This window comes from Euprymna scolopes, chromosome 2, assembly GCF_053919585.1.
Source record: "Euprymna scolopes isolate OS-2025 chromosome 2, ASM5391958v1, whole genome shotgun sequence".
NCBI lineage: Eukaryota > Metazoa > Mollusca > Cephalopoda > Sepiida > Sepiolidae > Euprymna > Euprymna scolopes.
Genome location: NC_136483.1, coordinates 163,976,409 through 164,000,093, shown reverse-complemented (window position 1 = coordinate 164,000,093; position 23,685 = coordinate 163,976,409). Strand labels below are relative to the sequence as shown.

At 37.5% G+C, this 23,685-nt stretch overlaps 2 protein-coding genes across 3 annotated transcripts in view; both read left to right on the top strand.

Moving 5' to 3' along the window:
- LOC145298432 (hydroxymethylglutaryl-CoA synthase 1-like) overlaps positions 1-23,685 on the top strand; it is a 413,120-nt gene that overhangs the window by 286,184 nt on the left and 103,251 nt on the right. The gene's annotated exons all lie outside the window — the stretch shown is intronic.
- On the top strand, positions 15,835-16,182 carry LOC145240919 (uncharacterized). Its single transcript, XM_080104000.1, has one exon. The coding sequence runs from the start codon at positions 15,835-15,837 to the stop codon at positions 16,180-16,182; it is 348 nt and encodes a 115-aa protein (XP_079960126.1).

The window sequence follows — 23,685 nt, the reverse complement described above, 5'->3', positions numbered from 1 at the left end:
TTAGGCTGTTTCAGATTGTTAACTTTGGTCAACTTCGGACTGTTCCTTCTTTAATCGTTTTTTGTTGTTGTTGTTTTTTTTTGTTTATTTGAGCGAATTTTTTAAAGCGAATTGATGGAGACCATTAAAACAATGGGTCAAACGAGCTAGAAAAAAGGTAGCAATTCTGAGAAACGTTTTCTATAATAGTATTTATAGAAAATACTGAGACTAGCAACATCACGTCTGTGAGAGAGAGAGGGTGCTGTAATAAGGGGTGAAGCCAATTAAATGACAGGCACAGATAATAAAATTCATTTAAAAGCTTTGTTTGTCCAGATTTTCATCACGTTTCTTTTCACTGTTACTACTATCTTTCTCTATTATTTTTTATTTATTTATTTTTTTTGCAAAAACTTTGCACGATGACTGTCCTGCAAAAACCTCTGCCACCAACTTCTATTGGGCCTGACTAGATCCACCATTCCACCATGTATTCCACACTCGTTGTACTGTGACATTATAACTCCCCTCAGAAATCACAATCAATTAAAAAAAAGATATGAACATACCTTATTTGCCGTTTGTTTCAGTCTGAGGAAACGCCACCTGCAAACAAATTCGTACACACCCCACAAAAGGACCAAGAAGGGACAACAGTTGAATATAAGAAAATGATGGTGATAATGATGATGATGATGATCCTCCCACTCCTCCTAACCCTAACCTCCTTCTCCTCCTCCCTTTGTAGCTCTCTTGCGCTTAACTCTAACCTAAAAAAAACAAACTCAAAAGACTAGCAGAGTTATTCCGTGTCGTGGAAAAGAAAAATAGAATAGTTTTAAAAAAGTGTATAACACACACACACACACACACACACACACACACACACACACACACACACACACACACACACACACACACAACTTTCCTTTGTTTTTTTTTACATGGAGGTCACGACTTATCAAGGCCCGGAAGCCACTTGCGGATAAGGGTTATTGCGTGTACAGTAATCAATGGGATAGTATCGTAGTAATCGTTAGTATTGGAGATTTGATAAAGTGCTTTACTTAAGGGGGCGATTAATCAAGAATTTGTTTATCTTGGACTTGAAGACATCCAAGTTGTAGTCAGGTAGGAAACAGGCAAACAGAACAGAGTTCCACAGGCGTGCAGTTCTAAGAAAGAAGCTTTGTTCATGGAATCTACGTTTTGATTTAGGCACAGATAAAGAGTGGGAAAATTACTGACAATGGTTTCAGCTGAACGGGTCTTTTTCGTGAAAGATTGGCGAGGGGGGACCAGAGATTGGAGCTCAGACGAGTACCTGCCATGGAAATAGCGATAAAACAAAGACAGGCTTGCAACGTCTCTTCTGTGGGAGAGAGGTTGCAGGGAAGAGAAAAGGGCATCCCCCACTAAGCCACGAAGTCTATTTTGTACTCTGTCAAGGCAGGATAGGCTGTTTTTAGCAGCTCCTGCCCAGATGTGGCAGCAGTACTTCATTCTTGGATGTACTTGGCTTTTATACAAATAGAGAATTGCATCAATAGTGAGATATCTTCTGGGGCGGTAGAAGGATCCTACCATTTTCCCAGCGACCTTAGCAACAGACTTGATGGACGTGCTCCATTTCAGATCAGGAGTAAAGGTCAAACCCAGAAGCTTGTCAAAACATGGAGCCTCCCCAAGACAAGAACCATCCATTTCAATTGATGCCAGATGTGGATCAGAGTGTTGATGATGTAAAGATAGGAGTTTGGTTTTAGATGCATTAAAGATAACCAGCCACCTCTTTCCCCACTGTACCACGCACTCAAGATCAGAAGAGAGAGAATCAGAGAGAACTTTGTCATTTACGGCCTTTGATGTGTTGCCATAGATGATCGTGTCATCAGCACAGATGTCAACGAATGATTTAAATATGTGTTTAGGAAGGTCATTGATGTAGATCAGGAAGAGAGTTAGGTCCAGGATGGACACCTGAGGGACTCCAGCATTAATACTGTGGGCCTCTGATTTCTGCCCATCAACCACTACTCTTATGAGCTTATCAGAGAGAAATGATTAATAATTGAGAAAACATTTCCAGTTATACCATAGCTGGAAATCTTGTGAAGTAGGCCTGTATGCCATACCTTATCGAAGGCCTTTGATATGTCAAGAGCAATTGCCCTAGAAAGGAAGTCTTTGTCAAGAGATTCACTAATCCTATGAGATATAACCGTTAGCACATCTGCTGTAGATCTTGCAGAACGGAAACCATATTGCATGTCACTAAGAAGGTTATTTTTGTTGAGGTGGTTGACTACTTCTCTATTTAATATGGATTCCAGCAGCTTACTCATGACACACAGAAGACTTATTGGTCTGTACTGAGAGGAAGATGAGTTATCACCTGAATTTTTTAATGTAGGGCATACTGATGAGGTTTTCCAGGGTGTTGGAAAGCAATTCTCCTTAAGGCAATACTTGAACAGTTTTGTAAGTATGGGGGCAAGTTCTGGTTGGAGCTTTTTCAACACTATAATTGGAATGCCGTCTGGGCCAGTTGCTTTTTACTGGAAACAAGGTTAATTAGCTTGGCGACCTCATGCACAGATATTTGTATGTTGTATAGCATGTTGTCTGTTAGAGGATGAAATACGGGGAGTTGATGGCCTTCGTCGCAAAGGGTAGAATTAGCTGCAAAGCTCTTGGCAAATAGTTTAGCCTTGTCTGATGCTGACGAGATGACTTCAGGTCCGTGGAGGATCCTGTTTGCGATTTGCCAAAACTGGTGGGAACGAAGCCGCTGCTCAGCTACTTTGGATTTAACGCACGGAGCATATAGCTCTCTTTCATTTTTTATTACTCTTTTACAGTAATTGCTGGCAGTCCTGAAGGCAGCTTTAGTCTCAGTACATCTATTATGTTGGTAGCTATGGAAAAAGTGATTTCTATGCGCGATGGCAGCAGCACATTCTGGGGAGAACTATGGCTGGCTGTTAGATTTTTGTTGGAATTTTTTTAGATGGTATGAATCGTTCTATGCCTACGATTAATCATTCGGTCACGACTGATTCTATAGAGGACACATCCTTTTTAAACATGGAATGCAGAGGTAGATCAGATATGAATGTACGGAAGCTATCCCAGTCAGCCATAGAGTAACGATATATAATACGGTGGAGAGGTACGTCTGAAAACTTATTACATTTCATTTTTATCTTAACTGATACAACAGAGTGGTCGGAGGATCCCAGAGAAGATAGAACGGAACATGAACACAGCTCAGGGGAAGTTGTGAGAAAAAGGTCTAGAAGGCTTGCATACTAACCGGTAGTATCGGGCACATGGGTGGGTTTGTGAACAATTTGAGTGAGGTCATTGGCAATGGCAAAATCATAACAGAACCTCCCCTCATCATCAGTCTTATTTGAGTGGGTCAGCCATTCCACATTATGGACATTGAAGTCACCACAAATGTGAATGTTAGCCGAAGGATGAGCAGACAGGATGTTGTCAATTTTCTCAGATATATTCTTAAAGATAGTAATCCCGCTGCTGTGGGGGCAATAGAGGGCAAATATAAATGCGGTGGTGTAAGCAAGTGCAACCCAGAAGCACATATAAGGTAAATTAGGGTCTTCTCTGGAGATATCCCTACCACACGGAAAGTCATCTTTAATGTAGGTACATATTCCATGCCCATGGCGATTTTAGGGATCAAATTTTCAGTATGTCACATTTAAGCTCGAAATAACCTTTTCTTTTGTCTGTCACGTTTGAGTTTGGAATAACGTTTTCTTTTTGCAGGTCATATTTAAGCTTGACATAGCCTATGGATAGATTCCAACATAGAAAAATAGTAGTTCTTCCCCCTTTGTCAGAAACACCGCTCATGGAATGTGAGCACTAAAGAACAAAATAAGAAAAGTGAGAGTTACAAGGCTGACGAATGTAAATCCAAGGTCTAATTTCTAGTCTATTTATTGCGATCCCATCCTCCACAAAAAAAAAAAAAAAAAAAGAAAACTGTGTTACGTTTAAGAAGTTGGAAAGCGAGATAACTTTGGTGTACACTTTTGGTTACTTCAACTTTTAGGGTGGCAATACGTTTAAAAAATAAACATTTGACCGTCTCTTTATAAATAATACAGTCTCTTACAAAATACAGTTGTTAATCGCTTGTATGTTATAATTATATTGACACACCGATTTTCGTTAGATCACTGAAGTTAAGCAACGTTGAGCATGGTCAGTACCAGCTGGGTGACCAATTTGAGAATTCCAGGCACTGTATATAGGAGGATGTAGATACATCTCTGCAAGAATTGCAATAACCTAACATCGTCATTTCCTCTGATAGGAATCTACTAAAGTATCATTTGTTATTGAAGTTAAGCAACGTTGAGTCTAGTCAGTACTAGACAACTATTTGAGAATACCAGGTGCTGTATGTAGGAGTACGTCGACACCTTTCTGCAAGAGTTGCAAAAACCTAACATCGTTATCTCCCCTAATGGGGATATACATGCAACTGAGGATTGTTTGTGAATTGCACACTCCCATGGAACGTTCTCCTTTGGAGGAAGCTGGTTAAACCATTTTTCAATTTAATCGCTTAAAAAAAAAATGATATACAAAAGATTGTTTTAATTAGAAATAAAGTGTTTGAGAATAGTGTTCAGTAATTTGAATGACGGCCGCCAGTTTGTAGCAGAACACGACCCAAAATGGATGTTCATATTCAATGTTACTGAAACGCAACTCTTTTCCATGAATAACTACAAGAAACGTTTCCAACCACCGATTCTGATAGCTGATAAGCTTCCCTTCCCAATATTTCAACCTTCAGACTCCTTGGATAGACATTCTCAGATAATGTAAGTAGAAACAAGTAAATAGATATTGCCAAATTTGCTGCAAAAAGGTAGACTCTCTGTATTAGGCTAGAAAATATTTATTTATTTATTTGCGGACTGTTATTCTCATCTTCATGGTTGTTATTTCACAACGTTTTGGCCAACTATTCCTCTGGCCTTCTTCAGGTCATTAACCGCAACAGGACAGGAATGCTGAGTCTCTTAACTGCATCCTCAGTAATTACTGCCTTTCATAGTTGTTGTTGTCTCACCACGTTTTGGTCAACTAATCCTCTGGTTTGCTTTGAGTAGGATTGAAACCGCTATCTTCAGAAACTGCTAAAAGTTCGGGCCAAGATCAAAGTGTAACATCTGTTCTTCAGATGCTGCACTTCAATTTCTGGTTCTCTGTTAGTGGAAGAGAAATCTTTCACGACTGAGACAATTTTTATTTTTGTTCCTTTTCTCCACATTAAAAAAACGACCCTGGTGTCTAACTCTGTCCCGTGGTGAGGCATTGTAAATAGGAACAGTCTGTAAATAAATAAATATATAAATTACTCATCTCAAAAGATTCCAATAATAAAATAATAGGCGAGAAAAGTTCTCACATTTGCCAGTATCCTATATAAGAAACCTTGTGGCACGGTTCCTAGGCTTTGGTAGAGGCCATTTTGCTAGGAATTGAGGGTAGGGAGGGGTGACAGAATTTTCCATGTTAATTATGGCGGCTTGGAATGATTTTGATTGATTGAAAATACTTTGAGTTCACACGTTCATGTTAAAACTTACTAACTTTAGGAAGTGACGAAGAGAGTGAATCAAAACAAGACAGAGAAAAAAAAAGAGGGTAAATAATTAGAGTCGTTTGCTTTTTAGCGTTCATTCAAATTACTTCATGATTAAGGTGGCACAAGCTTTCCAAGTACTGATCATCATGGCCAACACTTTCCAACATTCCAGCGTTCAAACTCTTTGGACTGACATGCTCAGTCGGCACGAACTGGAACAAATACATGGACGTTGCCAAGTCTGCTACAAAGAAGGTAGGCTCCCATACTGGGCTAGAATAGTTCTTACATTTGCTAGTATCTTATATCTCTATAAAGCCAACATTCGCTCATGAATTACTGCTGTCACATCTGGACTGGTGCACCAACTACTAGTCTCTCTCTACTCAGATAGGTTGGAATAAAGAATTTTAAACCTAATAGGTCTCGCAGTATCTGTCGATCTCCAGCCCCTGTTGCATCACCACAGCACCACAGAGTTTTAACTCTTTGCTTTTTTATTTTTTACAAGTACTTCCACAGAATGTGCTCTGATAAACTTACTGCACTTCTTAAATCTGCCCGTATCCTGTATTTCTACAACGCCAACATTCGCCCACACATGAATCAATGTTGCTACATCTGGCCTAGTGCATCAACCACTAGCCTCTCCATCTTGGACAGCATCCAAAAAAGAACTTCTAACTTAATAGACACCACACTGTCTACCAAACTCTAACTTCTGTCCCATCACCACAATGTTCCTAGTGCTTGTTTTACAAATACTTCCACAGAATGTGTCCTGATGAACTTATTGCACTTGTGCCCCCACAACATGAATATCTCCCGACATTACGCCCTTCACTATAGAGATCCACAGGTAATGGGAGGTTTTCTATTCTAGTATCTTTCCTCCTCAAACCATTTGCTTTTTAAATTCCATCCAAGCTCTCTTGAAACTTAAACTGGTCAGGAAGCAGATAACTTCAGACAGCCTAGTAGTACCAGATGCCCTAACAGGAATTACCACAACAGGCCAAAGTGGACCTGGAAGCAATGATAACTAAGGGGCAACTCCACATTCCCCACATCCCCGAAATATGGGCCTCATCACTGGATGTCTTTTAAAGTCATAAGCAGGAACAATTCAAGCTCCTCGGTCTAACATTTACAGGTAACGTGAATTGGAATAAATACAGATTGTTAAGATTCTGTTTGCGCCCTTCTGTTTTATTTATTTACTTCTTCTTATTAAACGTTTCTGCTGCTATTCTCTTTTACTTTTACTTTTAAGATTCTTTTTGCTTTTAAGGTCTGTGTGTTCTGACATATATGTTCTTACTTATATGGGTGTGTGTGTGTGTGTGTGTGTGTGTGTGTGTGTGTGTGTGTGTGTTCTATTCTTACACAGTTTCTTGCCTTGAAGGGTCTCGACATGTATGCGCAAATATATAATGTGTACATACCTGCTTGGCTTGTCCAGCGGATGATATCTTTTTGTCGCTGGCTCCATCTCATGGGGAGTGGTACTTACTGCTGCAGATGAATCGATAACACAAGATGGATTGAAGCTTCAATTTGTTTTATTAAAAAGGCAAGCCTATGTCTCGAATCCATGGTTGTCGGAAGAGATGTTGTGGAACTACTACTATGATGCTGCTACGGTATGCTCCCCTTATTTCTCTCTTACTCCCTACTCTTCTACTTTTCCCTTCCTTTCTTCTCTCAACGTCACCAGAGGTTTCAACCAATCGGAATAGAGGACTGTCTCTGAGAGAGATACAAAGAAGAAATCTGCCTCAGACATGCGGAAACGATAGAAGCATCAACATGCGATGGACCAGTTTCCCTGGGTAAAGACTTTTATCAAAGAAATGTACCATCCTCTTTGTACCCCTATATCTTGGAAACCTTTATAAAACATCATCAATCCTAAAGTCGCACTTAATTATAACCACTGTTTTCTTTTCCACAACCGTTCTTTTTCAGCACTCTTGTTCTTTCTCTAATGTCGAAGGTGCCCCAAAAGGGGGACTGACTGAAATGGTGACCCTTTTTCAAACGTCATTAAAATTTATGGTAACCGCCATAGAGAGACCGTAATGTCACGTCTACTTCATCTGCAGTCCAAAACCAACTCTAGCCCACGTGGTCGCCAACCAGAAACCTACGACCACAATTCCCATTACCCCTAATTTCTGGTACACGTCACCCCTAATTTCCAGTGCATTCTACCTAGTTTGACAAAAGGTGACTTGAGTTTGATGAGTGTTAAATCTAGCCTTCTGTGACCCCACTAAACTCGCTGATGAGAATCGAAAATATATCTATATAACTTGCTATTTCTACAACTACCTAGATGGCATTTAAGCTAGGATTCCCAATACTACACAGAGAAGATGCTACCAAGTCTGCTGCAAAGAATGTTGGCTTTCTCTATTAAACTTAAATAAAAACTTCTCACATCTGCCAGTCTTCTATGTTTCCACAAAGCCACCTTTCACCTATGCATGTATTACTGTTGAACCAAGCATTAGCCTCTTGATCTTGGGCAAGATAAAACAAAGAATTTCTAACATTTCTGCACTGTCTGCCAAGCTCCAGCCTCTGTTGCATCACTGCAGAATTGCATCTCTGTTTTACAAGTACTTTCATACAATGTGCACTGATGAATTCACTGCATTTTAACCACCCTAATTGTAAATATTCTCGAACCACTCGACTAAAAGCAAAATCCCACTCCTTCATTGAAGAGATTTCTAAATGTCGGAAGACTTTCTACTCTAATAGCTTCTTTCCTCAAACTACTTGTTTTAGAGTTCTTCACCACTTCCTGTTTCCCTGACCGTACAATCATGCAGAGATTTAAATGTAATGTGAACAAATACCTTGCTGCCTAGCTCCAAACAAAGGATGTTCCTCCTTCTCCTCCTCCGCCTTAAAATCTGACTGTTATCACAGCAGCTCCTTCAGAGCCAATATGCTTTGTTTTGGGAAAATAAAAGTAATATAAAGAAAGAGGATTTAACCTAAGAATACGGTATATATATATATATATATATATATATATATATATATATATATATATATATATATATATATATCATTCAAACACTACTGTGTTTGAATATATGGTTAAGTAGCAGTTTTAGTCATTTAGAACTGCTTTAAAGCGTCACCGTTCACTCATTTTTCGACCAAATTTCAAACAATTATTACAGTTTATAGATCATCTTCTCAACTATACTGTGAAAAAATTTTTCAATTTTTGTTCAGTTAAACAAAAGTTATGATAAATTTGCTGGTGTTTAAAATCGTAAAAATATGTAAGGAGGTGAGCGAAGGATTTTATGATTGGTTTCCATAGCAACCGAGTCGCTTCACTGACTACTGTTGTTACTAATTTACTGCTTTCGCGAAAATAGAAGTAACAAGTGAAACAGAGAGAATGAAAGGGAGATAATTGGGGAGATTTTATCGAAAGCAGATGAGTGCCGTACATGGTTATTACATGTGTTTATGGGAGCCAAAAAGTAAGATTGAAATTAAACAAAGAACAAGTGAATTTATTGGAAGCCTGGAAAAATCATAGATTATAATAGAAAAATGCTAGCATGAAAAGCATATATATATATATATATATATATATATATATATATATATATATATATATATATAAGCAAACAGTTAATAAAATATGTTAAAAAACACTTTGAAATGAATTAAAAACATATTTAATCTGAAAAGGAAACACTAGATAAATGGATAGTCCTTAATCTGCGGAGTTTTGAAGAAATACTCTCCTTCTCATCAGAGGGTAGGAATTAGCAAAATGCGGGATCGGATTTTGCATGCAGAAGTATTTGATGAAACAACAAGTAAGTCAAAGATCTTACTTGAAAACAAAATAAGTTAAGCAGAGGGAATATGGTAAAGAAAAAGGTGATTGCACATGAATGGATAGTCTGGTGGAAGATAAAAAATCCAGTGACGGTAAAATCCAAATGTAAAACTTCAAGAAAGTTAAAAGATTTTACTTGTACAAATGGAAATTCTTTTAACTTTCTTGAAGTTTTACATTTGGATTTTATCGTCACTGGATTATATATATATAAGAATGTTTTTAAAATTCAATTTATAACATTGTATAATCAATTCTTAATGCTGCAATATTTAAAGTTATAAATTTATTATAATTTTTACTAGAATATCTTGTCCTTTTCTTTTTCTAATTTTAACAACTAGTCCTTTACTTTTCCATTTTTCAATGTTTAAGCTTAACCATAGTACTTTCATGCTCACATTTTTCTATTGTTCTATTGTAATACATATATATATATATATATATATATATATATATATATATATATATATATATATATATATATATATACAGAGTATTCATCCTCTTCAGGTCCTACCTAAAAAGACGAATTATGAAATTAAAGAAAAGCAAATATCACACTTCAAAATCTATTTGCATATCACTATGTTATGAACAACTACCGCACAGGAAACCTTTTGGACTTCTGGCTAGTAGATCTGTACTAGTCGATCTATAAAAGCCGTCTGCCGAGGCATTATCTCCTCCTTCAGGATTTGGTTTATTGACAATCATTTGAGGAGGTGTTGCTGACTGATCACAGCAAATTTTGCAACTATCCAGTGATCCTCTTTTTCAGGGCGAATGGGATGGGGTTACATTCCCTACCCTAAACTGACCCTGTGTATAACGTGTTCATGGTTGAGAGGCAGATGAACAAAACCACTGTCCTGCTTTTTGATCGTGAGAAAATAATTTACAAAAATACATTATGTAATTTTAGTACTTTTACAAAATAATAAATATTTCTAGTAAACTATCACTAATTATATATATGTGTGTGTGAGAGAGTGTGCGAATATATGTGTGTGTTTGTGTGTGTGTGTGTGTGTGTGTGTGTGTGTGTGTGTGTGTGTGTGTGTGTGTGTGTGTGAGAGAGTGAAAGTGAGAGTGAGAGAGAGAGAGTGATATGAACTATAAAAGTTTTTTTTTTTTTTTTTTTTTCCGGTAGACGTTTCTGCTTTGTTCTTTTCTTATATGTACATGGGCACTGACAATGACTTCATCAAAAAAACAAAAAACAAACAAAAAAACAAAGATAAATGCATACATTATCAACTTTATAAATGTCTTGGTCGTGGACCGAAACATTTGTTTACTTTATATAGATATTAAAGATGATGAGCTGTAAGGCAGTTTGTATAATACATATAAAAGTAGTCACGGTTCTAGTCATATATTATTGAAATCTCTATAAACTTTGTGTTATATATATATATATATATATATATATATATATATATATATATATATATATATATATATACTAGCCTAGGTGCCCGGCGTTGCCCGGGTTTGAAAGTGTATGTTGAACAAAAAAAAAGTTGCAGTAGGCAAGCAGGCTCGAGCCTGTGACGTGAAGGTGGTAAAGAAAGTGAAGGTGTGTGTAAGGGTGTTGGTTGAGCAAAAAAAAAAAAAAAAAAAAAAAAAAAAGAAGGAAAATTGCGAGCGCAAAAGAAAGGAGTATTAAGCAGGCTCGAACCCATAATGCGTCAGAGGAAAAAGAGATGAAAAAAACCGATGTGCCTACCGGTTGTGACGTCATTGGTGGTCGAAATAATGCCTTTTATGCGATGTCATGAACGCGAGGATTGAATGACTTGCAAAAGATGTCAGCAAAAAAAAACCCCAAAAAAACGACCGTCCTTGTAGAAAACTACCCAATTGAGGGTGAAGGAATTAATGTTTTTGGACAATTTTTCGATATCTGTTGTCCAAAGCTTCAAAATGATACCAATCTTGTAAAAATCGGTCGCCTCTGTCGAAAGTTTAAGGCAAACATACATACATACATGATGGCAGCAAATTCGTTTTCGAACATTGCCATTACTTGATATAGCACAAAAAAAAAAGATATACAGAAACACGAAAACAAATCAGTGATGGGCCGCATGAAGGTGGCTTTTAAGCCCTGCCAAACTCTGGCATTCTTTGGCACACATTGTGCAGACATGTGCGCCACTAACAGCACGTTCTTGATGGTCACTTCTATGTATAATCAAATGCTGCCTCAAACCACCTGCTGTTTTGTACATCCACCCGCAGTTGACACAAGTTAGATCTGGCAACACAAGACTGCTTTGTGGCCTACTGCACTGATGAGTAGTCTGGTGGCTTATCAACCCAGCTCTGCTCAGACATAATCTTCCGCACACCTCACACTCCAGACCAATTTGGTGCCCCAGCCCATCCACTGCTCCTTTCACCCTCCCTTTCCAGATATCACGTTTCAGTCACTCATACTGGGTTCGATCAGCCTCAAACTTGCCCACACCTCCCTGCAAGGTCCTTCTCCACTCTCCACGATCCAAAGCAAGACTCTCCCAGATTCTTTCATCTATCTCACATTTTTTTAAGGTGGACCTCAAACAATCTTTGAATCTGGTTTTAGGCTTTTGAGCCAAACGTCTTCCCTCGGTGAGCTCGCCATAAAGGAGTTGTTTGGGAAGTCGACTGTCTAACATCTTCACCACATGTCCACTCCATCTCAATCTATGTTTGATGATGTGAGCTTCAATGCTTAGACATTGGGTCCGTTCAAGAAGCTCCACGTCCCTGACATACATTTTCCAACCCCTAAGATTCGCCGTAGGCATATCTGGTGAAACCGCTCGAGACGACTCAAATGCTTCCTGTATGTTGTCCAAGTTTCACAGGCATAGAGAAGAGTAGAGAGAACGCATGCGGCATAAACTTTAATTTTTGTTGGCAGCGAGATCCCATGACAGCTCTACAAACGCTTGTACAACTTTCCAAAGTCATACATACATACATCTAAACACACAGGTGAGATTTATATTATAGATGTTCTTGAAGTTTTGCAACCTTTAAAACTATATATAAAACTGTCCTTCATAGTAAAATTATTTTGCCAGAAAGTCAATTTATTCTCCTGCAACTGATGTATCATTTTTCACGAATTCATACTAGTCTTAATGTTATTTCAGGGATCATCAGTTGTTTACCCTGGAATACTGTTTCAGGGATTTAAAAACAAAATTGTATATTAAATCATAGTTCCCCAGCAGTGTTGATGAAACACCAACTTTTGTAAAAACCAAGAACAAAAACGTTTCAGATATTAGATCTAGCTTTTTGCTCCAGGTTAATTAAGCTAACCTATTCATATTATCTTCTATTTATATCTATACTCCTATAAATTTATTGTTTTTTTTTGGGGGGGTGGGCATTGATATTCATTCATATCAAAACCCTTTTTTTTCTATTTATTTAAAAAGAAAATACAACTTTGTTATATATGGATCGTGGAATTGCATTTATCTGCAAAAGATCTAGCTAATTTGCATATTCTTTTAAACATTCATTTTAATTAATTCCTTATTAGTTTTTTTTTTTTTTCGGTTTTCTTATGGGATGATCATCTTTAGTTAACCATTCCGTGTAATTATATTCGTGCAGATGTTCTACATGATTTGTATATGCGTAATAATACACAAAAAGATTATAGTAAACACAAGCCTCTTTCTATATATATTTATGTATACGTATATATATTTGCTTTAAAAATTTTGCCTACCAAACTCCTCTGTCAGTTTTTGGCCATCAAACATGAAACTTTATATATAGGGTATTCGAACCCATGTAAAACTTTATATTTGGGTTTTAGCCGGGGAAAATCAGTGCAAAAGTGTAAAAATTTTAAAAATGAAATTTGCCAGGGGAAGGTCGACAGACGGCATTACGAACATACATGCGTGACGTGATAGCTATTGGTTCATGTTTTAATTTTTAGCCTTACAGCAAACACGTTTTCATAGCTCTGGTATTAACGTCAAAGGAGAGAGTAAATCGTAAGATAAATGGTTTGGTTTCGATTCTCAGTGGTGGCAAACGAGTAATGTTTTAAAAAACTTTTTAAATCATTACTATATATTTGGTCCAATATAATATAATAATACGAAATCTGCATTAATTAAAATATCATATTTAAGCGTAGTTGGCAATCTGGCAATGCCTGCTAGTACATACAACTAAAGAGAAACATTTATTCCACTATGGAAAAAACAAACATTATAGCTTGGCAAACGCAGATCCCACATATAAATTCATTATGATTGGACTACTAACCACTATATCATGTAAGTTTTGCACATATTTGAAGTCGCAGTCATTTATATTAATTTCTAGGAACATCACAATCTAAACTATGTCTTAGTTAACGCAGGTAGTACAGTTTTTTTTTCTCCCTAATTATTTTCTCTTCCCACTCTCTCATTTGTAAGCCAGAAGTTATTTCCACTAGTCGAAATTTTTATTACATCACCGTCCATATTTGCTTCTTTGCTAGATATATTTAATATTAAGTTTTTCGTTTTCATTTCTTAAAATAATGATCGGTCCCTCATAAAAGTCTGTATTGTTACTGCTTTGACGATTCACCGGTTAGGTACGAATTACGGCCCCTGGCGAGGACTCAGGATTTTGCTGCTAATAAAACTTACGTTCTTATCCTGTACATGTCTCCGTCTTACTACTGAAACCCAGCCAATAACTCTACGTGACGTCAGAAAAAGGATACATTTTGTGGACAAAAAAAACAAAAAACAAAGTAAAAGATCGAATATTGTAGTAAGAAAAACAGAGAATTGGGGAGGATAGTTACGATATATATGAAGGGTTGAAGTTTAATTCTGAGGAAGAAAAGACTGACCTAGAGAAGGTGATGAAGAAGTTTGAAGATTTTTATCCTGGGCGAAATGCGCAAAGCTTACAAATCTTATACATTCCATCTTTGCAAGCAAGAAGTATCAGAAAGTATCGAGACCTATATAGCTGCTTTTCAACAACTTGCAAAGAACTGCAATTTCGGACTGCTACAAGATAGGCTTATTCAAGACCAAGTCGTTGTCAGAGTTTGAAGCGATACCGTCAGAGAAAAGTTACTGTCTTATAAACAGCTTACTCTTGACAAGTGCCTACACATAAGTAGAGCCTACGAAATTTCGAAACAACAGGCGGAGACCATTTCTTTTGGTACCGATGCAGCAAACCCTCAAATCAACCAGGTTACAAAGCGAACCTATAAGACAAACTCCAGCAAACAACCACATCCGAAATCGAAAATGCCTAACAAATGCACACGTTGCAGGAAATTTCCATTCCACAATAGAAATGACTGCCCAGCGAAAGATGCACGCTGCAGAATTTGTTCACAGAAAGGGCATTATGCAAATTTATGCAGAACTGAAAAGGAAAAGGTTAGAGAAATAAGAGAGGAAGAAGAAAATCATTTGTTAGGTTCTGTCAATCTCGAAAAAATCGGTGCAATTACCACTGAGAATAATACAAATTGGCAGGCTAAAATCAAGGTCACCACTAAGACCTGTACCAAAATTATAAATTTTAGGCTGGATACAGGTGAAGATGTGACCGTCGTAATCCTGGACTGGTTCTTCAGAAAAAATTCCCCACTCATCCAACCCACAACCCAAAGACTGTATGGACCTGATCATCATAAAATAACCAACATAGGATGTGTGAAAGCTAAACTGGCCATGGAGAATGAAAGCTCGCAACAAGACCTTTATGTTATAGAAAATCTGGAAGAACCTCTACTGAGTGAACCAGCAATCAAAGCCCTCAATCGGCTGAGAGTAGTTAATAGTGTGACAAGTGAAGGGCACCAGAATAAAAAAAGAGTTCCCAGAACTGTTTAAAGACCTCGGGAAGCTGGAACATGTGTACCAGATACGCTTAAATGCAGGAGCTCAGCCCTTTTCTATCACTACACCTAGAAGATTGCCATTGCCTATGAAACAGACGGTGCATGAAGAACGAAACATCTGGAGAAAGAGAACATAATCCGTCAAATGATGTGCCCCAATAGCTGCCGTCCAAAAAGCTAACGGTAAAGTTAGGTTATGCATCCACTTTACCAAGCTAAACAAAAGCGTGAAACGGGAAAAATTTCCTTTATCCACCACAGACCAATTACTGGCTGAGCTCGATGGAGCCACAGTATTTAGCAAACTTGACTGCAACAATGAATTCTATCAAATTGTCCTACATGAAAAATCGCAGGTCCTAACCACATATCATAACACCTTATGCGAGGTACTGTTTCAAACGACTTCCATTCAGGATAAGTCTCGAACCAGAAATCTTTCATAGGGAGATGACACACATTTTGTCCGGGATACCAGGTGTCATCTGTGATATAGATGATGTCTTAATAAGTGGAAGAAACCAGCAGGAGCACGACAAGCGACCAAAAGCAGTACCACAGAAAATGAAGGCTGCAGGAGCCACACTGAATGATAAATGTGTATTTTCTGTAAGAACCATAAAGTTTATGGGCCACATCATATCAAACGAGGGAATCCAAATAGATTCGCAAAAAGTAGCAGCAATTATGGACTTGCCCAGACCAGAGAATGTATCTGAATTACGACGCTTACTGGGTATGGCAAACCAGGTGGGAAAATTTGCTAGGAATCTAGCCGAAACCACCAAACCACTTTGAGAGCTTCTTAGAAAAGAGTCAGAATGGATGTGAGATGAGCCTCAGAAGGCAGCATTCCAGATCCTGAAGAAGCAACTAAGTTCCACACAAGTACTGACTCATTACAATTCTAACAAGTCAACAAGACTATCAGCAGATTCATCTAGCAAGAAAGTGATTGGAGACCGGTATTTTATGCTTCACGATCTCTGACAGAAACAGAGCAGAGATATGCACAGGTCAAGAAGGAAGCACTGGTGTTGTGAAAAATTTGCATATTACTTGGTTGAAATGCTAAAATTCACAATCGAAACAGACCACAAACCACTGTTGGCACTGTTGAAGTTGAAGCAACTCGATGAATTGACTCCAAGAATTCAACGTTTCCGCATGAGATTAATGAGATTCTCCTATGATATCATAAATACAACTGGAAAAGACCTACAACAGCAGATACTTTGTCCCGGAGACCGATGCATTTATCCATTCAGTCATAGGAAATATTTCGACGAGTGATAAAAGATTAGAGGATATCAGACTAAAACAAAATACTGACAGATATTATGAGATGGATCACTGGCCCAAAAGAGCAAGGTAGCACCTAGAACTAAAATAGTACTGGTTTGTCAACCAGGACTAAACTGTTTACCAGGAACTTTTAATGTATCAGAGCTACTTGTTATTCCTAACGAACTTCAAAAATACATACTAGAGCATTTACATTTACCAAGGTATTGTCAAATGCCGAGTACTAGCTCGTGAAAGTGTGTGGTGGCCTGGCCTCTCTAAGCAAATTGCAGAAAAAATCGGGAATTGTGGTATCTATTAAAAAATAAAGAAAATATCCATCAGAACACCAAATTACCTGCATATCCATGGCAGAAGATAGGAATGGATCTGTTCGAATTCATGGGATACCAATATCTTTTGTTTGTTGATTACTTTTTCAGGTGGATTGAAATAGCCCATTTACAGACAATCACTTCAGCCAGCATAATAGAGCATTGCAACTTAATATTTGCTAGGCATGGGATCCCAGAGACAATCATATCAGACAATGGTCTACAATTCAGTTCAAGTGAATTCATGAACTTTTCAAACGTTTTATACTCACTGCACCTCACAAGTAGCCCCCATCATCCGCAAGGAAACGAAGAGGCCAAATATGCAGTCATGACAATAAAAAACATTAAAGAAAATAAGTGACCCATACACAGCACTACTAAATTATCACAACAGTCCTCTGCAACGTGGCAAGAGTTCTGCAGAACTGTTAATGAATAGAAAACTAAGAACACGGATCCTTACCATTCCTCAAAGAAATTCATTTGATCAGCAAAACATAGAGGAACATAGAAAGGCAGTCATTTGGCTCAAAGCCATGCAAAAGCGAAACTATGAGAAGCGTCATTGAACTAAAGACCGTCCTACCTTTGAAAAGGGACAACCAGTATGTATAGCTGTGATGATGGCTCAACAAACTTTCCCAGTAATCAAACAAACATCCCACTAGAGAGTTCCAGAGGTCCTGACCAAGGGAAATATACTAGAAGTGGTCGGCAAGTTCGACCACCTAAAAGATTGTCCTTGTAAAGAATTTTACAACTGAAAGGAGGATTTAGGGTTACTGCTCTGACGATTCACCGGTTGGGGACGAGTTATGGCCTCAAGGCGATGACTCAGGAAGATATGTATTTTGCCGCTAATAAAACTTATGTTCTTATCCTGTGTGTGTCTCCGTCTTACTACTAAAACCCAGCCGATAACTTTACAAAGTGCATCTGCTCTCATTGACTGTCCATTTGCATTTCTCAGAATAAGAGATTATCGGTTTATGGTATTTTTGAACGATTAAACATAACACAAAATGGCATCAATCTTTGCTCAAAACACATAAGGCCATTCCGTTACTGCTGAATTATAAGTCCAACAGCTTTTCAACCTTCATGTACGACAATCCAAGCCCATTTGTACAGAGATAAATTACTTTTGCATACGCTTTAATTTTATTCTTTGCCTTTGTCTACACGTGAAACCAGTTAGTCACGAACATTAATAAACCATTCGCCCCCCCCTGCCTCTTCTTACAGATACCATTGTTCCTTTTCAGACTACACTCATTTCTTCCAGTAGAAAACAAACTTACACACTTTTCACTCAGCTTTCACGACACATATTATTCAGGCAGGATATTTTCAATCGTCTAGCATTCCAATTACCTATTTCCTACATCCGCACATATGGAAGCCGATAGTGGCCTAATTACACGTTTTTTGCTCCATAGGTTTCCCTCATCTGATACACCTTTAATACCCATTTTTTATGGCTTCCTGCCCTCCGTACGAACACAGTCAATACATTAATCATGCTGCTAATACTATTATTGATTCTATTTATACTTTCGGTGTTAATTTTACTGCTTTACTTAATACTATTAATGTTTCTATGGTTTTTATTGCCATTCTTATTCTAATAGATCATGATACAGAAAAAGCGGACACTGATTTTCTTAACTGTTGCATGCTTTCAACTAGCTTTACTAACCATGTACAATAACATATAAAATTAGTGGATCAAGTAAAGAAGAGAGACCCTGTAGCAGAAGACGAGGACTGGCACACATTTCAAGTGACACCGGTGGTTGGACCTTGACATTGGCGTTGGTTGTTTGTAAATCTAGAAGTGTACGCCATTTTGAGTTTCAGAACAGTTGCAGATGGTTCGCTGTTACACACAAGTCCTGGGAGGTGACTTGTTTGTAGTAGACAGTTCCACAGAACAAAATATTCTTACCGTGTCGAAATCCGGGAAAAGAACATGTGAAATTGCTCCAGAAAATTTAAAGATTTAATATTTATGAAGCAATTCTGGTTTCTGATTGGTTGGTAGCAGAACGTGAATTTATTTGATTCGCCAGTTCTTAGCAGCATCGTTTATAAATAGAATCTTCCGACTGTGTGGAATCATACCCCATTACTCTCTTGGGATGATGGGATGTGTCTCCTAGCGGCTTCGGCTGCAGGGAGACGGTAGTACACGTCAAGGATTCGTCACTTGACACTCAGCCCAACAGGTGAGGGGCCGGGAACCGGCCCAGCACCTGTTGGACTGAGGTACACCGCCTGAGTAATACCTAGGAGGTCCACCCTCCCAGGCCTTGCCACCGGGCTTTCCGGTGGGGCAAGTTTATTGCTTGCTGCCTGAGGCGCCCCGACCAGGGAATGCCGACGGGGTTACTCAGGCAATTTTTAAAATTGCAGGAGTGCCCCTCCTTTAGGGGAGCCTGCGGGTATCCCACTTTACAGGCCTTGTGCCAAATATTGCCGATGTGGGCGGCAATTAAATATATACCCCATTAATCCCAAAATATTGCAACAGTAAACATGTCAAATAGCAGACATGGTTGAATGTTTGCAAGCAAGATTTTTAAAAATATATTTACAGGATTTTTTTAATAAAACTAATAATAATGATAATTATTATTATTATTATAATAAAGACAAATAAATAAAAAAAAAAATAATAAAGAATGAGCTATATTAACTACAAAACATTGTTCGGATTTTTGCAAATGTTTTGCGCTCTTTTGCGACCAAGATTGATTTTTATGTAAAGTGATTTTTTTTTTTTTTTTTGCGTTTTTAATACAATTCAATATTTATTTAAAGTGCGTTGTATGTCGGTGGTCAGTGAAGGAGAAATCCTTCTAGACTGAGGCAATTTTTATGCATAATAAAATCACAAGTATAAGCAACAAGTATAAACAATCGAGATTTATTGTTGTTGTTGTTGTTGTTGATGATGATGATGATGATGATGATGATGATGATGATGATGATGATGATGCATCTGTTATTACTGTATTCATCGATATTCAGCAAATAAGAACCATAGGCCACTGATTCCGGTGTTAGTTATATATAATCGCTGGTTAAAGTTTCATATATTTTCTTTCATGCTAATTTGATTTTTTGTTTTCAACAAACAAACATAGTCCGGTTTGGTAAACGGACAATTTTTTCATCAAACTCAGCTTTTTTGGTGCCGTATGCTTCTGTTTTGCCTATTCTTTCAACTTAAAATTTACAATAGTTTAGTTTTTAATAATCTATTATATAAATCTCACCTGTCTGTTTAAATGTATGTATGTATGTTTGTATGTCTGCCTAAAACTTTCAACAGAGACGATGGATTTTTATGAAATCGGTATTGCTAAAGCTAGATATTTCAGACGACAAATATCGAAACATTGGCTAAAAACATTAATTCTTTCACCCTCAACTTGGCTCTTTTCTACAAGGAGGGGTCGCTTTTTTCGCTGATATTTTCAAAAGTCATCCCCTCTTTTCGATTGGCTAGCCTTCGCCACTTCAGGTTTGGCGATAGACACAACAGAAAAGATGTCACGTTTTTTTTTTTCACATTCTTTTCTTCTTTTATGATACGGATTCAAGCCTGCCTGCTTCCTACCACATTTTTTTTCTTGCTCAACACACACCTCCAAACACCCAGGCAACGCCGGCCACCCAAGCTAGTCTATATAAATAAAACAGTACATATATGTGTGTGTGTAAATACAGAGTATCCTAATAAAATGTATGCACTCTTTAAATTATCTCAACTTGCTACAGGAATAAGCTATACCACGTTCCCATGTTAGGAATAAAGAATGGCACTTCCAGCAGGATGGAGCACTTCTCCAATATCATCATGACGTAAGAGCATATCTTGATAGTCACCTGCAAAACAGATTGGTAGGACGAAGAGGAAGTATCGAGTACTGTCAATGCTCACCGGATTTGAGCCCCTCCATAGATTTTTCTCTTTTTGCGGGTGGGAGGCATGTTAAACACAGGGTTTACACCACAAAACGAGCTACACTGAATGATTTGAAAGCAACCATTGAAAGAAGATGTGTCAACATACCAATTGAACTGAGTAGGAACGTTTTCTATGTAATCAGTGAGCATTGTAAACTGTTCATGAACCACAATGGCCAATAATTTGAACACTTTCAATAATTAGTTGGTTTCTATATTTGTTAACAGTATTTTGATGTATGAAACTTTTCTTTATTATAATAAATGTCGGTTTTATGACTATTTAAAGAGTGTATATATTTTATTGGGACACCCTGTCTCTAACAAGTAAACTCTTAAATGTAACACTGAAATTCTCTGGAAATAATATTCATGCACCAAGGATGGTTTACTTTTTAATAATAGAAAAATAAAAAAACACAGTCAGATTTTATTCATGTGGAAAACAGACAACGATTTCTAGAACTTATCTGTATTTTCATATTATTATTGTCATCATTATTACAATCACTATTATTATCATTATTATTACAATCACTATTATTATTAAGAGTATTATTATTATTATTATTATTATTATTATTATTATTATAACATATGCAGTTACATTTAATTGAAACATTGTAGCATGGTACACCAGCGTCCGATAGTCACCACCCATGCCATGAAGTAACAGTAACTACCTTAGAAGAGCAATGACCATCACAGGCGAAAGTATCCACCATTGGATGACAGTGACTAACATTTGAAGACAAGCAATTTGCTCACCAGTGCTCACCAATGCCATGATAACAGTAACCACAGTCGGTTTCATTTAAGAGGAGTTCAATGAAGCCCAACACTGATCATGATCGAGATTCGCAGAGGGACCCTGTGCCAGCCAGTAAATACTGCTTCAACTTCATTTAAGGACAGCCTAATAGAGGCAGAACTGCTCATGGCTGCCAATGTCCACCAGTAAATACTAGTAAACGCCTCAACACAGCATTAACTGCCAGTGATCATCCACTGGAGGCCGATACTGCTCATGGCTGCCAGGGACTAATAGTGACAGTTGTAGAGACAGTCAAGATCTACCAGTAAAAGCTTTAATGCAGCACTAACTGCCAGTGATCATCAGTGATCTGTGAGAGCAGAGCTCTAGTAGTAGCTGGCCATTCTTATTGAGCTTGCCAATGCCAAAGTATCCAACACAGTATTGCCAGGAGCTGTGGTCTGCACCCACTTGTGTTATGCACCTGTGTGGGGAGATGATGATAATGATGATGATGATGATGATGATGATGATGATGAGGTGTACATATTCTCGTGTCTGTGGTGTCTATATAATTGTGACATGGCCGTGACCGTCTGTTTTCTGTCTCTTTGTGTGTTTTTCGAGTCTATGGGAGTGTGTAACATACAGTGCCGGCAAAAAGAAAGTCTGCACTTGTAATTTTTTCAAAAACTGCAAATTTAAACTAAATTTAATGTAACTGTTTAAACAACTTATACCTCATTTGATTGGCCCTTTATCCTCTATAGTTTTACCTGTTCTTTTTTGACATTTAATTGAAATATTCTAGTGTTCACGTCAATTAAATAAATAACTTCAAATTGTGGAGGCAAAAAGAAAGTCCGAACAATAGAAAATTGTTATTTAAATGAAAAATTAGGACATTAATGCAACACAAATACAACAGGAACACAATGAACTAGTTAATATTTAGTAGCATAGCCCTTTTGCAATTTGAAAGCCTGAAATCTTTGGGGAATTCCTTAAATTAGACTGCAGCAACGTAGTCGAGGTTCAGTTTTGGTGTGGGGCATTATTAGTACCAATGGTCCAGGGTGTATAGTTCGCTTGCAAAGTCGAATTAATTCGAACAAGTACATTAATATGTTGACTGAGCATTTTCTATCCTACTTTGGTTGGAATTTGGATGATAATCCTCTCTTCACACAGCTGACAATGTCAAGAGGTTCCTGGAAGAGCATGATATTCCGTGTTTGGATTGGCCTGCGCAATCTCCAGACCTCAATCCTATCAAAAACGTATGGCATTACATCAAGCAACAGCTACACAATTATAAAATTTCAAATTTGGAAGAACTTTGGACAAAAAAATTAAAGAAAAGTGGTATGCCCTTTCCCAGGATTATTGCAGTCTAATTCAAGGAATTATAATTGCCTCCTCAATTTAAAGTTATTTTTTTAAATTGACGTGAACACTAGAATATTTCAATTAAATGTCAAATATGAACAGGTAAAATTATATAAGTACTTGTAATTTTTTAAAAAACTGCAAATTTAAGCTAAATTTAATGTAACTTTTTAAACAAACTATACCTCATTTGATTGGCCTTTTAGGCCAATCAAATGAGGTATAGTTTGTTTTAGGCCAATCAAATGAGGTATAGTTTGTTTAAAAAGTTACATTAAATTTAGCTTAAATTTGCAGGAGTTTGTTTTAATTGCAAGTGCGGACTTTCTTTTTGCCGCATGTGTATATGGATACAATGAAAGTTCTACCTTCTCCTTCTGTTCTCTTTGTCATCTCGTTGACCTGGAACCAAAATGCATGTTCCAAAAAACACACGTTTTTGACTTATAGGGACAGTCTTTATTCATGGCGTTGTCACACTCTCTGGAAAGGTTTTCTGCATGCAACCCATTTCTGATTTCTTTCTCTTCTTCATATTTCATATGTGTAGGGGCTGTAATT

Coding starts and splice junctions, on each gene's coding strand:
- LOC145240919 (XM_080104000.1), top strand. CDS start 15,835: ATGACACACATTTTGTCCGGGATACCAGGTGTCATCTGTGATATAGAT.